The 17,755-nt window shown below is 43.0% G+C and overlaps 1 protein-coding gene across 1 annotated transcript in view; it reads left to right on the top strand.

Moving 5' to 3' along the window:
• Positions 1-17,755, top strand: part of LOC137233651 (protein odr-4 homolog) — a 314,386-nt gene that overhangs the window by 118,152 nt on the left and 178,479 nt on the right. Inside the window, exons 3-4 of the mRNA XM_067756859.1 lie at positions 7,110-7,194; positions 7,253-7,375. Of these exons, the coding sequence (XP_067612960.1) occupies positions 7,110-7,194; positions 7,253-7,375 (208 nt within the window). The remainder of the gene's footprint in view (positions 1-7,109; positions 7,195-7,252; positions 7,376-17,755) is intronic.

The following is a 17,755-nucleotide window of genomic DNA, read 5'->3' as shown; positions in this document are numbered from 1 at the left end:
CTCACGTTTTGTACCACGTCTCACATGGCTTATCAGGCAGAACCGGAGACAGACACATCTTCATGGCATATCCCATCAAACGTTGTGCTTGCTGATGATCAATTTTATAAATAAAAAAAAAAACAAAAAAATCGATTTGCCTTTAGGAACAGCTTACTTTCTGTAGGGCAAATAAAACTTGGTAACAATCTTCCTATTTTGCAAAAAACTCTACTGGGTTGGGTCGTTTCTGGACGCTATCCTACTAGCTCTAATACGCTCAAACCGAACTGCTTACTTGTTTGTGAGGACTCCATCGATTCAAATTTGGAAACACTATGGCAGACTGAAGAAGTTACAACAAATGTGGACGCTTGGACCCCTGAACAACGTAGTTGCGAAAAATTATATAACGACACACTTTCTCGAAACTCTTACGGTCGGGTGGTAATTAAAATTCCATTCAAGGACAATCATACCCCCTAGGTGAATCATACACAACAGCTTTACGAAGGTTTAACGCATTAGAACGTCGCTTACAACAATCGCCTGCTCCAAGATTACAATATGTCTCATTTATGGATGAGTATAAAGGCCTGTGTCACATGGTAACAGTGCCAAACCTGAAACTAAATCAACCTCATTATATCCCACATTACTGCGTTTTGAGGCCTAATAGCACAACTACTAAATTAAGAGTGGTTCTCGATGCATGTTGTCGAACTTCTTCTCAGAAATCGATAAATGATATTCACATGGTTGGACCTACTATCCAAAGCGAACTTGTCATTCTCTTACTTCGTTTTCTTTTACATCGCTTTGCGCTAACAGCTGACATAGTCAAAATGTACAGGCAGATACTAGTCAGTGATGACCATCGCAAATTTCAATATATCTTTTGGAGAAGTTCGCCAGATGATGATATTCAAACATTCAGCTTAATACGGTCACATACGGAATGGCATCTGCACCATTCGTCGTGTTACAAAAAGGACTATACTGTCCATTGCATCGCCGCTCTTCGACCCTCTTGGCCTTCTGGCACCAATTGTGGTCAAGGCTGAAATTCTTCTTCAAGTGGCCTTGTGAACCACATAAAGATATCGGTATGGGACTTGTAAATGCAGAAATCTGTATTTAAGGTAACTGTAACCAGTAACTACATCCTTGATACACTCGAGAGATACAGTTCCCATACTAAAGAAATTCGGATAGTTGAATGGATGTTTCGTTTTATCACAAAACTTAAGAAACCAGTTACAAATATTACTAGTGGACCACTTCCGAGGAACTAAACCGCGAATTGTTAAGCATTATATTGAATATTCAACAGCAACACTTCGCCGAAGATATTCGACACTTGCGGAACGAGGCAATGACAAATGGTATGCTAAGGAATTTAAACACGTTCTTGCAGACGACTCAAGGATTTGAACTCCTGAAAGTTGGCGGAAAACTTGACCTAGCGAACATCCCAGAATCCCAAAAACATCCGCTTTTGTTGCCGAGTAAATGTGAATTCATCACACGATACGTTCGATATTTTCACATCAAAAATTACCATTCAGGACCAAAAACGCTGGTAGACGTACTGTTCGGTCATGCATCCATTGCGTCCGATACTGGTCGAAACTACTTCAACATATCGCTTCCCAAGGCAGTCGGTTCTATGTACCGGAGCGACTCGGGATTTTTCCCGACCAAGGACTGTCATTTCAGTGTGACCCCATTTAATTTGTTTCGTCCCTCCCACAAATTGTCATCCTCCCAGCAGCTCCTTGCAGCAGGACTGCTACATATTCTCTTACTCCGGGAAGGTATCGAACCCAATCCGGGTCCGTCTCCTCACCCCTGAGAAATGGTTTTGCTGCATTTGCCAGAAAAGAATCTTTTTAGGACGGTCATACTCTGTTCAGTGTGTCTCGTGCAAGGGATGGTTGCATCGGACAGGTTGTTCTGGGCTTGATCCCAAAACCCGACGTCCACGTAACTTTTATAAATCTTTTGTGGCTCCTTGCTGCTCACGCCCAAGGGCGTCCCGTAGTCTACGCCTAAGCGTATCCCTACTACCTTCCAGCAGCTTCGCTGCTCAGCAAGCCACAACAAGTACCCGCTGCTGCTCGCGCCCCACTGCGCCAACAACTCAAACAGCTGATACCACTCATAACTACTACCATCGTAGTAGAGCTGGTAGCAATGCTGAGCATCAGCCCCTGCCCCCGTCTTCTTCTCCTCCCCTCTTTTCTGGCAGCAATCGTGCAGGTCAGGGAAACAGACTCTTAGTCCCTGCCTCCGTTTGCACCGTCTGCCAGCACAGAATATATAGGTTTGCGACATCCGCTCAATGCAGCTCCTGCCTTAGGTGGTGCCACTTTCCTAGATGTTCTGGTCTCCGCGACGGCAACCCCTCGACGGGTTTCATCGCGCCATGTTGCCAGGTCGCAAACCCAAATCATCCGGGTACCCCAATGCTTGCCCAAGGGCGCCCAGTCCCAAGGCCACAACAGCAATTGCGTCCTGGCCTTCCACAACCTAGGCGTAGTCACCCCTCACTTACCCCTAGAGTGGTGGCGTCACCCCTCATGCACTTCAGAATTCTGCAGTTCAACTGTAATGGACTAACTGGGAAGATTACGGAGATAGTCGATTTCATGAAGCGGCACAACATCCGCATTGCTGCGATTCAAGAGACTAAACTCACAGCAAGATCTGCATTGCAGACCTGCTCTGGTTATAATGTCCACAGGAAAGACCGCGAGAGCGGAAATGGAGGCGGCCTCGCGTTTATTATACACCACTCTGTGCAATATCATATATTTGATCCTGGCATCGACCGCAGTGACAATGTCTTAGAACGTCAAGGCCTATCTGTCCGGTCAGGCGATGCAAATCTAGAAATCATCAACATCTACATCCCTCCTGTCACCTGTTGCCCCAGTGGATACCGCCCTAATATCGAGGCCTTACTCACTGGCAACAATCGCATTATCTTAGGCGATTTCAATGCCCATCACGACCTATGGCATTCAAACTTGCGGGCGGACAGTAGGGGTGAGATGTTGGCGGATCAAATAGACGAAACGACGTTCTGCACAATTAACGGAGACGCCCCCACACGTATGGTAGGAAGCTGTCATAGCTCGCCAGATATCTCAATCGTGAGCGCAGAACTCGTAAACTGCGTCAACTGGCAGCCGATGGTAACATTGGCATCCGACCACCTGCCCATACTTATTTCGTTCGAGCGTACCGCCGACTTCATCGTCACCGAAAAACGAACTTTCATAAACTTCAAAAAAGGAAAGTGGGAAGAATATAAATCTGCATCAGACAGCAGCTTTGCTGCCCTCCCTATCCCGACTGATGCCCGCCAAGGGGAGCGTGCCTTCCGTAAGGTCATTGAATCCGCCTCGGCACATTTCATTCCCGCCGGGAGAATTCCCGAAATCCGGCCCCACTTCCCGGCGGAGGCCGCGAGCTTAGCGAGGGAACGCGACCTTATAAGACAGCTTGATCCAGGCGACCCCCAAATAAGGGATATAAACCAACGCATCAGATTGCTTGTGGACGAACACAAGCGGACGAAATGGGAAGAGCACCTAAGAGGTTGTAACCTCTCTACCGGTGTAGGTAAACTTTGGTCCACCGTAAAGTCCCTATCGAATCCGACTAAGCACAAAGACAAAGTTTCCATCGCCTTTGGCGATAAGGTGCTGTCGGGTGCGAAAAAATGCGCGAGCGCTTTCTGCCGACAATATATAATGCATCCTACGGTCGACAAAGATAGACGGAGAGCCAATAGACGTGCACATAAACACAAACTCAGCGCGTCACCAATTACCATCACCGCTAGAGAGGTTGAGGACGCCATTGGTCGCGCCAAACCATCCAAAGCAGTGGGCCCAGACGGCATAGCCATGTCGATGCTTAAAAACCTAGGGAAAGAGGGTTTCAAATATTTAGCGCATGTCTTCAACCTGTCTCTTTCCACCTTTGTCATACCCGAGAAATGGAAAATGGCCAAGGTGGTCCCGCTACTAAAGCCTGGGAAACCAGCTAACGTAGGTGAGTCATATCGTCCGATATCTCTCCTATCGCCAGTGGCAAAGACGCTTGAAGCCATTTTGCTCCCTCATTTCCAAGCACATTTGCAGCTAGCCCCTCATCAGCATGGCTTCAGAAAACTCCATAGCACTACCTCCGCGCTAAATGTCATTAGCACCCAAATAAATTGCGGTTTGAATCAATATCCCCACCATAGAACAGTACTCGTAGCGTTAGACCTATCAAAAGCTTTTGATACGGTCAACCATGGCTCGTTACTGGAAGACCTGGAAGGGTCTACCCTTCCCCCATGTCTTAAAAGGTGGACCGCAAATTATCTGGGTGGTCGGCAGGCATCGGTGTAATTCAGAAACGAAACATCAAAACAAAGGAGAATTAAACAAGGGGTGCCACAGGGTGGTGTCCTATCCCCGCTTTTGTTTAATTTCTACATATCTAAGCTACCTTCACCACCGGAAGGAGTCACAATCGTTTCCTACGCCGATGACTGCACAATAATGGCCACAGGCCCAGGCCCAAAGATCGATGAGCTATGCAATAAAATAAACGGCTATCTCCCTGATCTCTCCAGTTTTTTCGCCTCGCGAAACCTGTCATTGTCACCGACTAAATCTTCCGCGACCTTATTTGCAACATGGACGCCCCAAATGTCGACCATATTGAACATCCACGTCTATGGCACTACGCTACCGACTGTCCTACACCCCAAAATCTTGGGTGTGACGTTTGATCAGGATCTACATTTTGGTGCGCACGCAACCGCAATTGTTCCAAGAATTCAGAGCCGTAATAAAATCCTCAAATCCCTTGCTGGCAGTACCTGGGGAAAAGATAAAGAAACGCTCTTGACCACATACAAAGCAATTAGCCAGCCGATTACGTGCTACGCGTCACCCATATGGTCGCCAAGCCTAAAAACCACCCACTGGAAGAAACTACAGGCCTGCCAAAATACTGCTCTCAGAATCGCCACGGGCTGTCTTCTTATGTCCCCAGAACACCATCTGCATAATGAGGCGAGAATACTCCCCATCAGGGAGAGAAATGAGATGCTGACCAAACAGTTTCTGTTGAATACCCAGAAACCTGGGCATCCCAACAGACATCTGATTGACGAACCAGCACCGCCTAGGGGCCTAAGGAGTCATCTCCGTAAGCATTTTGAGGAAATACGGCACCTGAGAACCCAGCCGTATGAAGCGGAAAAACACAAGCAGGTCCTTGGTGAACTCCATAGACAGGCGTCGGACCTTTATGTCGGGAATTGCCCGGTGAATCCAGTACTTGAAGAAAAATATCCAGAACTCGCAGAAGAGGAACGCATACTCCCCAGGGAAACGCGTGTCACTCTTGCTCAACTTCGTTCTGGATACTGTAACAGGTTAAACTCTTACCTATCCAGAATCAACCCCGACATACAAAATGTATGCCCTGCTTGCAATGTGTCCCCACATGACACCAACCATCTCTTTAATTGTAATGTGGAACCAACGCCTCTAACACCCCTTTCCTTATGGTCCACCCCTGTTGAAATGGCAAGTTTCCTTGGACTCCCGTTAGAGGATATTGATGACAATTTGTGATCGGTCGCGGCTATTAGGTGGGGCGAGCATTGCTACAACAACAACAACAACAACAACTTCAACATATGATGGGCAATCTTCCCGTTGAACGAATGACACCATCACGTCAATTTTCTCGTTGCGGCGTGGATTTTTGTGGACCTATCAACGTTTACCTTCGAATTAGAGGCAAGTTACCCTATAAAACCTGCAAAGCTATCTTCGTTTGCTTCGCAACAAAGGCGATGCACATCGAGGTCATTCCAGACTTGTCTACGGCTGCATTCCTGGCATTACTTAAACGGATGATTGGAAGAAGAGGCCTTCCGTCAGATATATTTTACGACAATGCGACCAATTTCGGTGGTGCTTTCAGCAAACTAGCTGAATTAAAACACAGAACAGAACACCAAAGGGAATTATTCGTCGCCCAATCCACAATCTTGTTTGATTTGAAAGTTCTTTCAACGGGACCGGGATGTTGGGTCACCTAACGGCACATCCTGCATGTTGCCGTAGGTCAGGAACACTTGCAAATGCATTTACTTTAAATTCAATAATTACCTTACCATTTAATAATGTACATAACTGTCGCATTGACATTTCAATATCAGAGTCTGAACATATAATACAAACAGACATGTACGTACCCACATAATTAATATACACAAACGCATGTATACCTACATATGTATGTAGCTTCGCTGAAACATTGGCGACAGATTTTGTCACTTTGCCATTTCCATCCTTCGCTTGTACATCGATATGTCTACAGTGAACCACCAAGAGGCATTGTTTAAATTCGTGATTTTTATTTTAATTTAGAGCACAGCTCAGTCCCTGTCCATCCTTCCTTCCAGTTCCATCCTTCGCTCGTACATCGCTATGAATATACATTCGTTCAAACATTGCTGATATTCCTACATATGTAACTAGAACTAAACTACATTTGTTTATATATTGAATAAACTTGTCTACAGTGAACCACCAAGAGGCATTGTTTAATTTCGTGATTTTTATTTTAATTTAGAGCACAGCTCAGTCCCTGTTTTTGTATTTATTCCGCGGTAAGAAAAAAGCTTCTTCACCCTACATATTGCATGATAAAATTGTTTGTTGACGCGACTTTACTGGCGATCAGTGACAGAAACCTTCATAATGATATGGCAAAGATATAGGAAGATTTTGATAACTTTTACAAATGGCTGTGCATAAACAAATTTAAATTTAATGTTCAAAGGCAAAATTCATAGTCCTATCCAGGGCCCTTAGTAACAATCTAATTAAATGCAATTTAAAATTCAAAACTCAGAGAAATCATATTAACATTTATCTACCTCACCTTTTGAAACGCTCATAACTTTAATCCCGTTTTAACATTGTGGCATTCGGTATCGATAGTATTCTATCTAGAATACTACGATGCAAGGATATATTGTAGTATTCTTGCATAGTAAATTCCCCATTTTTAAATTCATCTTCTTTCTTTTTAACAATTTAAAGGGGTCTTTATCGCGAGTGTCAGAAAGGATATTGATAACGATCAAATGGATGTGGCTGTCAGAAAAATGTTGTATGACCTGCTTAAGTACGTATTGCCTGCGTTTTGCATATACCGGTACACTTTATATTTTCTTTGTTTACAGCCTTCTCCTCCAAGGAAATAATTTTTGTGTTTCCATCGATGAAGGTAATACACCAATATTATTTCTGGCGTACTCAACAGTTAGCAAAAGGGCTGTATGCAAAGCTTACATACATAACACCTCGTAAGTATTTTTTAACTTAGTATGAAAATGATATTAACTAGGTTATTTGGTTTTTCGACTTTATCTTATGTTAAGGCCCGAACACATAAGAATAACCTATTTTACGATATCCATACAAACACATGCAGTCAACTGCAGCATCGTGCGCTGACAGATGAGTTGATTGAATGTGTTTATATGGAGATCGTCAAATAGGTTATTCTTGTGTGTTAGGACCTTAAGTTATATGGGAGTTTACTATCAAACCATATATATCGCCGCCCCAACATGGTTTTATACCAGGTGGATATACAGTTGCTGATCTATCCGTTACCAATTACTGCATCTCAGCCTTTGCAGATCGCTTGCAAGTCGATTCTATCTATGCGGATCTATCTAAAGTATTTGATAGAGTATCTCACACCTTATTAATTCAAAAACTGCAGTTATTTGCGTTTCACTCATCATTTTTAGCCTGCGTTAAAACATATCTAACACACATATTTAACTTTGTTGTTGTTGCTGACATAAAATCATTTCCATATAGAGCAACCTCCTGGGTTCCTCAAAGTCCTATATTTTTTGTAATTTTCATCAACGATTGTTCAAAGTGCAAAGTGAACATCTACATTATGCCAATGCCTTAAAGTTATTCAAAAAGATAAAAACCCTCTGATTTTGAAACATTGCAGAATGAGGTAAACAAATTGAAGAGTGGTGTATTCGTAATAAATTACCCATTATTATTAATAAATGGTGCTCGGTTACTTACTGGTCACCACCTCAGTCTTCTTATTCTATTTCTGATACTTTCCTTAAATGCAGTAATAAAACCAAAGACCTTGGTGTTGTATTTGACTAAAAGTTACCACTTAATGAACATTTTAATTATGTCATACCTAAGGCGGGTTTATTCGTCGCAATAGCTCTGAATTTAAGGATCCATATACGAAAGAAAATACTCTATAACACATTTGTAAGATCTAAACTGCAATATGCTTCTATAATCTTGAATCCGTTTTACGAAGAACATACTACTAGAAATGAACGGGTTCAAAAAAAGTTTTTGAAATTCGCCTGATCCGGTATTAGGTTCGATTTAATGATCTTATGTTTCTCGGTGGCGTAGACTACGGGACGCCCTTGGGCGTGAACAGTAAGAAGCCACAAAAGATTTATAAAAGTTACGAGGACGTCAGATTTTAAGATCTAGCCTAGAACAACCTGTGCGATGCAACCATCCCTTGCACGTGACACACTGACAAGAGTATGACCGTCCTAAAAAGATTATTTTCCGGCAAACGCAGAAAAACCATAACTCAGGACCGAGGTCAGGATAAGGACCCGGATTGGGTTCGACACCTTCCCTCAGCAGGAGAGTATGGCGGAGTCCTGCTGCAAGGAGCTGCTGGGAGGATGACAATTTTTGGGAGGGACGCAGCCCTTGGTCGGGAAAAATCCCGAGTCGTTCCGGTGCATAGTACCGGCTGCGTTGGGAAATATGTATTTTATATTTAAAATTAATGATATCTATTAAAAGATATCCCAATATTTTTAGAATTCTGTGTTGTAAAAACATATCAATTATTGTATTAATTTGTTGTCTTCAAAACCAAGTTTGTTATTTTTGTAAAATTTATATTTTACAAGTTCTTTTATATTAAATTATTATACATAGAAAACAAGTAAATTAGAAAAAAAAACAAAGTTCATTGACCGTATAGCCAACTATTTCAAAACCCATAACCCATCAAGTCATCAATGCACTTTGCAAGCTTCTATTTATAACTCAGTTTCTACTGTTTGTTTTTTTTATTCCTTAATGCCGTGAATTGAGTGCGCCAATCAGGTGCTTTTATCTCATTAGACGACGATTTTTGTTGCAGCACATACAGTTTTTCTTTAAGCTCTTGCTTTTTGTTAGAATTCCAGGCTGCTCTTTCCGTAGACTGAAAGTATTTAATGTTATGTTTGGTATTATTGGTCTGCAAAAAATTCATTATTATATAAATTTCTTGATTTCAAGACCAAGTAGTTATTTTTGTAAAATTTATATTTTAAAAGTTATTTTATATTAAATTATTATACTTTGAAAACGAGTATATTAGAAAAAAAAACAAAGTTCATAGACCGTATTGCCGACTACTTTCAGCGATCCACACATTGAAGGCTTGACGTTTACCGGTGGTAAAGAATAAAAACAACAAACAGTAGAAAACGATATGTAGCAGAAATGATATGTAGCAGCATGCACACACACAGCCACGCTCACCTGATCAAAATGCTTGTTCTTGTTCGTATTTTGTTGATGATATTTTTCACTGTTGTCCAAAAAAAGTGTATAAAATGTATATACAAATTTTATTGTAAAATTACAAAGAAATACCCTTATTTAATTTCAAATGTGCACGTAATTACATCTCTCTTTAAAATCCATATGTTTAGGAAAATTTTAGTTATTAAATTGTGATACTTTATTACCGGGGACGATTGCTAAAACACGACCAAAACCGTCGGGGAAAGCATTAATAGACGCGTTTTGGCCACGGTTTCAATAATCCCAACACGCCTTCGCCTTTGGATTATTGATACCAGGACAAAACGCAGCTTTTCATACCAGTGTCCACATTTTTGGAAATATTTTGGCATCCGATCAGGGTTTTAAACTGTTTTTCGCGGAGAGCTGTTGAACGGGTTGAACAATTTACACCTCGTGTTTTTATTTTTAATGTTGGAATAAGTACGCTTTTTCAGATACCATATTCGAAGACTTTTGTATAATTTTCTGTAGGACCCATATGCATAGGAGCACTTTACATTTTCGTACTGAATTCGTTCAAAAAAAGTTACCATCACAGGAACCCATATCTTATATTCCGCAGTGTGTTAGAAAGAGAAAGGAATTGTTTCCTTCTCATACATATCCTATACTCTAAAACTTTTGTATGAAATTAAGATTAAAATGAACACTTTATGTGTAAATGCCCGGCTCTAGCTAGAGCCCAGATAAGGTTCTTTGTAACCCGGTTTCTATAAGACCTCAGAGGGTTATCTGTGATAGCAATCCCGAATATTCTTAATTTTATCAATAACTCTGGCTGGTTGTAATACATTGACCGTAAAATTCCGTAGGTTTTTTGACGAGTTACATGGCATCAAAACTGCTTTAAATAGCTGCTTGGGCGACCAGGGTCGCAGCCATTTCACCTACCTAAGATTAAAATGGGGGTAAATTCCTGTTGAAATAATTTTTTGGTTTAAAAATGCCCATTTTTTGTACGTATTCATGTTGAAAACAAAAAAAATTGATGATATTACTATAAAAAAACGTGTAATATTTTGATTTACACCCGAAAAGTACGTCGTTTTACGCAAGGAGTGTGCAAAAGTATACAAGCTTTGTAATTTCACACAACAATGTGTCAATTTCGGTCACTTATTACCGTATTTTGCTTCAGGTAACTGTAAATTTTCATTTTCTTTGAAATCGTCGCATTTGTACCCTCGTGGTGGAAAAAAAGTGAATATGCTTTAAAATATAATTATAAATAGGCGAATAAGCTATAAAATATATATAAAAATAAATAAGTGAATAAGCTTTACAAATATGTTGAATATGTTTGTGTGTAAAGTGTGTGCAAAGCAGTTCTGCAAATTAAGGGGTTATAATTTGCATTTATATGCGCATAGGGAACTGAGTTCCAATTTGTTTGAATTATTGTTTCCAAAGTGCGATAAAAAGTTTTCAAGCAACGGTATCTATGTCCATTTTTCAAGAACTCATTCTGCTAAAGACGCCGTGGTTGAAGGTGTCACCACTGTGTACTAGATGTTTACGCCGATAACCATCGGCGGCGGCGGCGTGGGCGGCGGGCCGGCGCATGCCGGTGTTCTTACTTTAGAAGGCTTGATTTTTCTATTTAGCAACACTAAGGGATACTATCATCTCTAAGCCAATACTAAGCAGTGACTTGTATGCACATCAACAAATGAATCATTATGTCTATACATATGTCCATACAAGCAGCGGAGAGCAACGCACAAACTCATGCATGTATCTGAGATACTCCCAAAAGTAGGCAATCATCTGTGGAAGTATCACTCACATATACACGCGCAAGGGCTATGCGAGAAGCTATAAAATCGTGCATCTGTAGTTATAGCTGAGAAATTTATAGCTGGTAAACGAGAAGTAAATTCTAGATATAGAAACGCCTAGAAGTATGCGAACGAGAAATCACAGAGTATAAAAGGAGGTAAAGCTAAGAATCAGTAATCAGTTTGATTTAAGCGCGCTATCTGTTGAGAAGTAGAAGTGTTATTGTGAAGTGCTGAAATAAAGGCCATTTTGCATTATTGAATATTGGAGTTATTTATTCAACCGTTTAGTGATTCGAACGTTTGTAAAAGGTTGCAAATAAGAGGAATTGCACTAAATTTGTTGCAATTGGTGTCAGAAGAGGAATTGTATTTATATTGAACACATCGAGGACATGGCAAAGTGGAGTGAATTGAAGATCCAGCAACCGAAGAAGGAGTTGGAGAGCCGTGGATTGAATGCAACCGGCAATAAACTCGAACTTCAGGCACGACTACGAGAGGCTATGGAATTGGAAGGAATTAATGTGGACGAGTATGTCTTTTACCCTGATGTGGAAGAATCAACAACAAAAATTGATATTGGCTGCAATATCTGCAGAAACATCGACAGTAACATCAGGGTCATCTCAACTGGAAGAACAGAAGACATATATGGCCTCATCTCAACTGGAAGAACGGAAGACATATATGGCATCTCAACTAGAATCTCAGGAGAGCCGTATAACCGCTTCCCAAGACCGTCGGTTCTATGTACCGGAGCGACTCGGGATTTTTCCCGACCAAGGACTGCCATTTCAGTGTAACCCCATTTAATTTGTTGCGTCCCTCCCACAAATTGTCATCCTCCCAGCAGCTCCTTGCAGCGGGAGTGCTCCATGTTCTCTTGCTCCGGGAAGGCATCGAACCCAATCCGGGTCCGTCTCCTGACCCCGGTCCTGAGAAATGGTTTTGCCGGAAAAGAATTTTTTACGACGGGCATACTGTTGTTACTGTGTCTCGTGTAAGGGATGGTTGCATCGGACAGGTTGTTCTGGGCTAGATCCTAAAACCAGACGTCCACGTAACTTCTATAAATCTTTTGTGGCTCCTTGCTGTTCACGCCCTAGGACGTCCCGTAGTCTTCGCCTTAGCGCACCCGCTACCTTCCAGCAGCCCGCTGCTCAGCAAGCCACAACAAGGACCCGCTGATGCTCGCGCCCCACGGCGCCACCAACTCACACGGCTACTCCCACTCATACCTACAATCTCCGAAGTAGAGCCGGATCAATGCCGCGCATCAGCCCCCACCCGTGTCTGCAGTTAAACTGTAATGGATTAAGTGGGAAGATAACGGAGATAGTCGATTTCGTGAATCGGCATAACATCCGCATTGCTGCGATTCAAGAGATTAAACACAGCAAGATCTCCACAGAAAAGACCGTGAGAGCGGAAATGGAGGCGGCCTCGCGTTTATCATACACCACTCTGTGCAATATCATATATTTGATCTCGACAACGACCGCAGGGACAGTGTCATAGAACATCAAGGCCTATCTGTCCGGTCAGGCGATGCAAACCTAGAAATTATCAACATCTACATCCCTCCTGCCACCTGTTGCCCCAGTGTATACCCCCCTAATATCAGCGCCTTACTCACTGACAACAATCGCATTATCTTAGGCGATTTCAATGCCCATCACGATCTATGGCATTCAAACTTTCGGGCGGACAGTAGTGGTGATATGTTGGCGGATCAAATAGAAGAAACGACGTTCTGCACAATAAACGGAGACGCCCCCACACGTATGGTAGGAAGCTGTCGCAGTTCGCCGGATATTTCAATCGTGAGGCGCAGAACTCGTGAACTGCGTCAACTGGCAGGAGGAGCATCTAAGTCGTTGTAACCTCTGCCGGTGTGGGTAAGCTTTGGTCCACCGTAAAGTCTCTATCGAATCTGTCTAGGCACAATGACAAAGATTCCATCGCCTTTGGTGATAAAGTGCTTTCGGATGCGAAAAAATGCGCGAGCGCTTTCTGCCGACAATATATAATGCATCATACGGTCGACAAAGATAGACGGAGGGCCAACAGACATGCACATAAAAATATATTCAGCGCGTCACCAATTATCATCACCGCCAAAGAGGTTGAGGATGCCATCGATCATGCTAAACCATCCACTTTTGTTTAACTTCTACATATCAAAGCTACCTTCGCCACTAGGAGGAGTTACTATCGTTTCCTACGCCGATGACTGCACAATAATGGCCACAGGCCCAGGCCCACAGATCGATGAGCTTTGCAACAGAATAAACGGCTACCTCCTTGATCTCTCCAGTTTTTTCATGAAACCTGGCGTTATCACCGACTAAATCCTCCGCGACCTTATTTACAACATGGACGTCCCAAATGTCGACCATTTTGAACATCCACGTCGATGGCACTAGGCTACCGACTGTCCTATACCCCAAAATCTTGGGTGCGCCGTTTGATCAGGATCTACATTTTGGTGAGCACGCAGCCGCAATTGTACCTAAAATCCAGAGCCGTAATAAAATCCTCAAATCCCTTGCTGGCAGTACTTGGGAAAAAGACAAAGAAAGGCTCATTACCACATACAAAGCAATTGACCAGCCGATTGCATGCTACGCGTCCCCGATATGGTCGCCAAGCGTAAAAATTACCCACTGGAAGAAGCTACAGGCCTGCCAAAATACTGCTCTCAGAACCGCCACGGGCTGTCTTCTTATGTCCCCAGAACACAATCTACATAATGAGGCGAGAATACTCCCCATCAGGGAGAGAAATGAGATGCTAACCAAACAGTTCCTGTTGAATACCCAGAAACCTGGGCACCCCTACAGACATCTGATTAATGAGCCAACTCCGCCTAGAGACTTAAGGAGTCATCTCCGTAAGCATTTTGAGGACTTGCGGAAGAGGAACGCATACTCCCCGAACGCGAGTCACTCTGGCTCAACTTCGTTCTGGATACTGTAACAGGTTAAACTCCTACCTATCCAGAATCAACCCCGACATACAAAAAGGATGCCCCGCTTGCAATGTGTCCCCACATGACACCAACCATCTCTTTAATTGTAATGTGGAACCAACGCCTCTAACACCCCCTTCATTATGGTCCACCCATGTTGAAACAGCAAGTTTCCTTGGACTTCCGTTAGAGGATATTGATGACAATTTGTGATCGGTCGCAACTATTAGGTGGTGCGAAGCACAGCTACAACAACAACAACAACAACAGAACCGTATAACATCCAAGATGGAAGCACAGGAGGTACGCATTTCAGAAATGGCGTCGCAAGTGTCATCTCAACTGGAAGAACAAAAGGCAAATATAACGTCACAATGGGAAGAACAGAAGATATATTTGGCATCTCAACTGGAAGCGCAAGAGATACGTATATCCCAAATGTCGGCACGAATTTCAGCGCAGATATCATCTCAGATCTCTACACAACTTGAAGAGCAGGAAGTCCGTATATCATCAAAGCTGGAAGCACAGGATACAAAAATCGCTCAATTTCAGGCAGAAGTCGAGGATTTAAAAGGTCGTATGGAGCAGTTGCAACTAAATCGCCCAGCAGTTTCTGCGAGTAACCCAAAGGTAAAAACACCATCCTTTGACGGTTCTGTTCCTTTCCAAGTCTTTAAGCTACAGTTTGAGAAGACCGAAACAGTGAACAACTGGAATGCTGAAGATAAAGTTGCTCCATTATTCGTAGCTTTAAAAGGACCAGCTGCGGAAATCTTACAGCCCATCCCATAGTACGAGCGGAACAACTACGAAACATTGATGAGCGCTCTAGGGAGGCGATACGGAAGCGAACACAGGAAGCAGATATACCAGATAGATGTGCAAAACCGCGACCAAAAAGCTAATGAGACTTTCCAGGAGTTTACGTCAGATGTCGAAGGGCTTGCACATTTGGCGAATGCCGACGCACCCGTGGAATACACCGAAAGCATAAAAACTCAGAGCTTGATAAATGGCATACGGGACGTCGAAACGAAGCGAGCCACATGCGCAAACCCAAAGCCTACAATTGCAGAAACGGTATCACATGCATTGACTCAGGAAACTGCCTCACTGTTGAGTAAACCAACATACAAAGCTCATCGTGTGGAAGTGGAAAGACCAGATTGGGTAGACACAATTTTCGAAGCACTGCAGGGATCACAACAGAAAAATGCCGGAGTTATGAAATGTTTCAGGTGCGGCAACCCAGGTCACATTGCACGACATTGCAGCACCGGTCCCAATAGTTCCAACAATGTGGGTGGCCGTAAACGCAGAACTGAAGGAGATGAGCAAATCTCCAAGTCTATTCAATCGTTAAACTAAAGCGAGTCAGCCGCAAGGGGCGACAGCTGGCTCCCTCAATTGAATGCCCCATAATTTCTATCTCGCAAATTGGAAGAAGGTCAAACAATCTTACTGTTGGAGGACACGTGGATGGAAAGGAACCTTTAATGACTGTAGATACGGGTGCATCTCATTCCAACATTCGATCAGATTTAGTCAACATGAAGATAAGGCCATTGCTTGGAGCAAGATTACGTACAGCCACGGGAGAGGACACCCAGGTAATTGAAGAAGTAGCATGTGAAGTAGCAATTGGGAACGTCATGGTACTACACAATTTTATAGTGGCAGAGATTGTTGATTAAACCATAATTGGAGTGGACTTCTTAATCGACCAAGGCATCAAGATCGACATGCAAAGCAAGACGATGCGATATAACAACATGGATGTGCCACTTAATTTCGTCTACGAGAAAGGCTACAGCAGTAAACGAGTTCTGGTGGAAGAAAGTCAGCAAATAGCAGCAAAATCAGAAGCAGTCATCTGGGCAAAGGTTGATGGAGATTGTGGGACAAACAAATTGTGGGTTGTCGAAGCAGGAAACAAATCAACACCGAATGTACTTGTAGGAAAAACCCTGGCTATGACAAAACAAGATGGACGTATTCCGGTAAGAGTACTCAATGAGTTCAAGTCACCAATCAAACTGACCGAAGGAGCCAATTTGGGAAGATGCCAAGAGGCTGAAGTAGTTATTAACTGTGAACAGCTCCAGGAACACGTTTCATCTAGTAATACTGATCTTTCAAATGACATGACGGCATGGACGGAGGGGCTAGAGGAAGCCTATCAGAGTAAGGCAAAACAACTGCTCCTAAAGTACGCGAACATATTTGACCAGGATGGTTCCAAACTAAGCCGCACCAACGTTGTGAAACATCAAATTGACACTGGAGATGCGAGGCCCATACGTCAAGCTCACAACTGGTTGATGGACTGGAGACGGTAGTTGCATATTAAAGCCGTTCAATTGGAAAACCAGAGAGGAACTACTGCGTTACACGGAGAGAGCTGTTGGCATTGGTAGAGTGCATTAAACATTTTCACAAATACCACTACGGCCAGCGATTCCTCGTCAGGACAGATCACGCAGCGTTGAAAGGGCTTCTGCAGTTCCGTAATCCGGAAGGACAATTGGCACGGTTCATCGAGCGACTATAAAGCTATGACTTTTCCATTAAGCATCGAAAAGGTAGTAACCATGGAAATACTGATGCAATGTCACGAAGACCATGTAGTTTGGAATGCAAGCACTGTTCAAAGGCCGAGGCTAAAGACGACATTATAGATGTCCGGCTAATGACTATAACATGTACGGATGAATTGGACAAGGAACAACTAAGGAAGTGTCAGCTAGAAGATACTGATCTGTCACATGTTATGCAAGGGCTCGAACTAAACGAAAGACCAAATAAAGAGGACCTGTCAGCAGAGAGTCTCATTGCGAAATCATATTGGGCACAGTGGAACAGTTTAGAATTGATATCCGATTGCTTGCATCGAATATGGGAGAGTGAGGATGGTCAATGCAAGAAGAAACTTATAGTTGTTCCCAGAAAGAGGATTCCTGACGTGCTCAGTGAGCTGCATAATGGTCCAAGATGAGGAATCACGAAGACGCTCGAGAAGATTAAACAGAGATTCTATTGGGTTGGTTGCCGTCAGTCGGTCACTGAGTGGATTGCGAACTGCGAGGTTTGCAGCAGACCGAAAGGGCCCAAAACTCGAAGTGATGGCCAGATGAAGCAATATAACTCAGGTGCGCCATTTGAAAGGATCGCTATGGATGTCGCAGGTCCATTTCCTACTAGCAACTGCGGAAACAAATATGTACTGGTGGCTTTGGATTATTTCAGCAAATGGCCAGATGTATATCCAATCCCAAATCAAGAAGCGGAAACATTAGCAGAAGTGTTTATAAACAATTGGGTTGCAA

This window comes from Eurosta solidaginis, chromosome 5, assembly GCF_040869045.1.
Source record: "Eurosta solidaginis isolate ZX-2024a chromosome 5, ASM4086904v1, whole genome shotgun sequence".
In the NCBI taxonomy this organism is placed as follows: Eukaryota; Metazoa; Arthropoda; class Insecta; order Diptera; family Tephritidae; genus Eurosta; species Eurosta solidaginis.
This window is presented reverse-complemented; position numbering and strand designations above follow the sequence as displayed.